The sequence below is a fragment of the Anarrhichthys ocellatus genome, unplaced genomic scaffold (genome assembly GCF_004355925.1).
Source record: "Anarrhichthys ocellatus isolate YVR2014 unplaced genomic scaffold, GSC_Weel_1.0 scaffold7, whole genome shotgun sequence".
NCBI classification, from domain to species: Eukaryota; Metazoa; Chordata; class Actinopteri; order Perciformes; family Anarhichadidae; genus Anarrhichthys; species Anarrhichthys ocellatus.
The window spans coordinates 13,032,920-13,037,703 of record NW_022280037.1 but is presented as its reverse complement, the minus strand read 5'-3'; the positions used below and the strand labels follow the sequence as shown (position 1 = coordinate 13,037,703).

The following is a 4,784-nucleotide window of genomic DNA, read 5'->3' as shown; positions in this document are numbered from 1 at the left end:
GTAGAAGAGTTGAGAGACGGGTAGAAGAGTTGAGAGACGGGTAGAAGCGTGAAAAGTAAAGTGAAGACATGTTAGAAAGTGAGGACAGTTTTGGAAGGCAATAACATATTAACTTGTTTATTTGTAAACTTGTGTATGTACGTTTAGACCAAAGTGAAGACCAGAGTCAAAGTCCATGAATGCATACATGGACAATAAAGCTGATTCTGATTTTAAGAAATGTGGACGGTTTGGAATGTGAGGAGGTTTCTGGACGTGACAACATTTTAGGGCAGTGAGGACATCATCGTATATGTGGAAATTGTGGAATTTTGTCGACAATTTTGGAAAAGAGATGACGAAATATTCAATAAGTGTGGACATTCAGTAAGAAGAGGACTTTCCAGGAAATTGAAGGAAGTTTTGGAGAGTCAGGACATTTTAGGAAAATTTTAACATTTTGAAATCTGTGGAGGACATTTTCTCTGGTTTCTCACTTCTCCAAAGGTCTTTATAAGGATTACGACTTAGTTTGAGGGTTACGGTAAGTGTGAGGGAATTATGGGTATTATATTAAAGGTATAAAAGCGTAAACATGTTTTGTGTTCAGCGTCAGCGAATCAGTCTGAAGCTTCAGGAAGAATCAAAGTGAAACAGGAAGAGATGGAAGTGTTTGTTTTTTTCTCTTGTTTCTTTAATTTCATTCATAGTTTGCTGTCTCTGCTTTGATGGCAGGTCAAGTTACTGTGTGTGTGTGTACTTGTTTAGTGTTTATTGTGTGCGTTGCATTCTGGGTAGCTGTGTGTGTGTGTGTGTGTGTGTGTGTGTGTGTGTGTGCATGCATGTTATCAGTGGGCGTTTGTTTGGGTTGTTTTGTGTTTCTCAGTCATTGTTTTCATGTGTTAGATGCTTTAGAGAGTGTCTTCATGAGCGACTAGTCTGTGTGTGTGTGTGTGTGTGTGTGTGTGTGTGTGTGTGTGTGTGTTGTCGTGGAAACGCCGCGGGCCTGACAGAGCTGTCAAACTGTCGTCGTCAGCGACCGGAGAATTCCAAACAATTTCACTGCTAATGTTGAGAAACATGTTGGCGATCCCCGCCGAGACCGAAAACCCCCGAATATATAAATAATAAACACACACACACACACCTCAACAAAACGGCTGACAGTAATGTGTGTGTTTGAGCAATCGGCCCCTGTTCCACCAGCATAAATATTTGATGTGATCCTGTGTCGCGGAGAAGGAGGAGGTGAGAGTGGGAGGAGTGAGGCGGAAAAGGGGGAGGCAAAATAATGTGGGAAAAGAAGAGGAGGAAGGTGAGGAAGGTGAGGAAGAGGAGGTGAACAAAAGAATGTGGACAATGTGGGAGGGGGAGCAAGGGGGGGGGGGGGGTTGAGAGGGAAGGGAGAATGAGGTGGAGGTGAAATGTGGAAGAGAGAGGAGGAGGAAGGAAGGATGAAACAGGAAGTTGAGAGGAAGGAAGTAAAAAGAGATGATGATGGTGAGTCTCTTCAAAGTCCACGTCCCTTCAGAATTATTAAGAAATTATATTTTATGAATCTAAATACTAAGCAGCTAAAAATGTGCTGATCTATATAATTAAGAGAATTTACTGCCGTGTGTGTGTGTGTGTGTAGTTTTCTTTCTACATGAGAAAGTGAAAAGTAGTTTAATATTTGTGCTTTATGGGCTTTATTAATAAGTCGACTACGTCGTTTAATGGTTGTTTTTTTTGGTCTGTATTAATTGTGTTTATTTTTGTTGTTTCCTACTTTGTTGTGCTGTAGCCTGCAGACACAGTGTATTCCCTTACAAGTCCAGTAATAGTACATTCATGCTCATTATTATTTTGTCTGGTGGAATCACGAGCATTGACCAGAGTGTCCACAACCAGCTCCAACGGGGAGTCTCAGCCAGAACAATCCGACTTTTGAGTCAAACAGTGAATAAATGGTAACATTAGTTCTCTTGTATCTGGTTCGACCCCTTGTCCGTCGTCTCTCAGTACTTTTGACAGATGAGGTGAAGTTGCAGTTCAACGATTGCCGGAAAAGATGTTGTTTGTGCGACGTGTCCGATGACGAAATCGTTCATAGCTCTTCCAAACCACTATCAGCCTAGAGAAAGGCTGATAGTGGTGCTCTCTTTAGACGGTCTCTCCTGGAAGACGTTTATCGTGTTGCACTCACAAAGTGGCAGAAATAGTTGTTAAAAAGACTGAACAGGAGAGTTCAAACCTACCTCGGACAATCACTGCATGAAGTGGGAGTAAATGTCTGTTTTTGGAAAGTGGCCAGATACACAGATGATGTCTGGAACTAAATGAAGTGAACCACAGGTGTAAAACCTTACGTTTGGTGCAAACCTGCAGAACCAGCATCACAGGAACTTCTGTCCTCACAAGAGAAGCCGGACGCAATCGAGGAACAAGACGTAAATCAAGTATTTGAGTTTGAGTTCCTCTCTCTGAGTGAGTCTGCCTTTATCTGTCTCTCTCTCATTCCACTTTGCATTTTTAGCCGCATTCTTTATCAACATAACAAGACGCATATGTGTCTGCTATCGCCGCAGGACAAAACAATATTACAATAATACAAGAAACAACAGCGGAAAGTAGAACATGGCGGAAACACAATGTGAATAAAAGAGAAAAGAAAATTGAATTACACCAATAATTCAACTCAATAATCTCCGTCTCTCTCTCTCTCTCTCTGTCTTCAGTCTGCAGGAGTTTGAAGCAGAGTACCAGGAGCTCTGGGATTGGCTGATGGACATGGACGCCATGGTAACAGACAGTCACCAGCTGATGATGTCAGAGGAGCAGAGACATCACCTCTTCAAGGTAAGACGAGCTGTGTCGTCTGTCTGACGGAGGTCAGAAAAGTAAGTTCCTCCTGATGACTGACGTGTGCTTTAACTCCACTGACAGGGTTTTAAATGATGTTAGTGTTCTGAGGTTTGTTCTTCTTCTCCGCCTCCAATGTGGCTAATGTCTCTAATCGCCTGAGAGGATAGGCTCTCCAAATATCCAAACCTGCAGACTGAGCCTTAGTGTTGTCTGGGAGGGCGTTGAGAGGATAAAATGCACTTTAAGATGAGACTCAAGAACTCCGAGTGTTTTATTTTTCTTAAAGTGTTTCCACGTATTTTTAAGCACATTTTTAAGTTGTATGGAAACAGCAGAATTCTATAAAACTTCCTCATCTGCGCACGTTTACACTGGACTAAAGTGTTTTTTTGTCAGTTGATGCTCTAAATGGATCATGAACTCACATGACCGATCAGCTGTTTCTGAAACATGGACGACACCAGCTCACATGAAAGAACCATTAAAGCTAATTCTCTCTCCATGTTCCTCTTGTAGATGGTTAGAAGGAGACTTGTTTAGTGTCCTCTTCACAACCTTCTTCTTCTTCTACTGTGTTTACTGGTAGATTACAGAGATGTGGAGCCTTTAGCGCCACCTTCTGACTAAACTACACTGTAGCTGAGTTTATTCGCTCCAAACCAGTCGATGGATTTTTATTGCGACACTTTAATAAAAACACGGCTACTGTCACATCAGCATACGACTGTGAGGGAGAATCGTTAGAAGGAAGTCAGTTGCAGGTCCCTGATTTTGACGTCTCACAGGAGTCTTAATTGTGTCGTCTGAAAATTGATTTATCCAAAACAAACAAGTATCGAGCAACTTTAACTGGGAAGCTTTTTTGTTTCTTATGTTTTGCGTCTGTGAACATGACAGCTATCACATTCCTGTTCATCTTGGAGAGGGTTCCCTCCTCTGTTGCTCTCTGTGAGGTTTCTTCCTTTACTTTCTCCCCGTTACAGGTTTTATTTTGGGGAGTTCCTGTTCCGATATGAGGGTCCCGGGACAGAGGATGTCCTATGTTGTTAAAGCCCTCTGAGGCAAATTTGTGATTTACTTTATACCTACAAATCTTCAGCCTGATATGCAGACTGATTTAAGATTGCTCCGGCCAATCAGTAGCCACTCTCAGCTAACCCAGATGCTGTGGTAGCGGTTGGTAAGCACAGTTTACGTTTTTCACTATGATTAGAAAAAAACAAAAAACATGCATATTTAGGAGTTGTTATTCAGTTTGTCTGTGCAGCTGTGTCAGTGTCGTCTACGCCGATCATCCGTTTGATGGATGTATTTAGGAGGCTAGCTCGCTACGTCTGCAGGAAGATGACGTCCTCACGCTTAATCCTGCATACAGAGCTCTGATTGGTTGATTGTTTCTCTCCCATGAATCAATGAGCACACCTCCCCAGACCTTTTTTAGAGATGCAGGCTGCGTGTCTGATGTCTGGCACTAGGCCGAGGCTTTTGAAATGCAGCCTACACGTCTGTTTTCAAGGTAAGCTAACCAAAACAAGCTCTCTGCTGAACACACTGCATGTTTTGCAGTATATTTATATTTTTGAGAATCTAAAAGACGACCGGCAGCACGAGACACGCGTCGTCCGTCATTGTGTTTTATGTCAGGAAATGTCTTCTTTGAGTTCAACCTTTTAGATGCTGAAAATTACTGCTCGTCGGCTTCGCTGTGATGTCACAAATCTCCCATCAGCCACCTCTGCCTCCGACATGGCGTACCGTCTGTTAATCGCAATGTGTAAATATGTAGAAACACAGAGCCAGCTGGAGGAAATGATGTCCTCCCACTTCTTATTCATCCATCAATTTGTCTGTCTCCCCCCCGTCCCTCCCCTCGCTGCTCCTTACACCTCACCCTCCCCCTTTTTCCAGCCAATCACACACACACACACACACACACACACACACACACACACACACAC

The 4,784-nt window shown here is 42.9% G+C and overlaps 1 protein-coding gene across 1 annotated transcript in view; it reads left to right on the top strand.

The window, feature by feature from the left end:
* The window catches only part of LOC116383690 (A-kinase anchor protein 6-like), an 81,449-nt gene that overhangs the window by 6,758 nt on the left and 69,907 nt on the right, over positions 1 to 4,784 (top strand). The window contains exon 2 of the mRNA XM_031847713.1: positions 2,700 to 2,820. Within this exon, the coding sequence (XP_031703573.1) occupies positions 2,700 to 2,820 (121 nt within the window). The remainder of the gene's footprint in view (positions 1 to 2,699; positions 2,821 to 4,784) is intronic.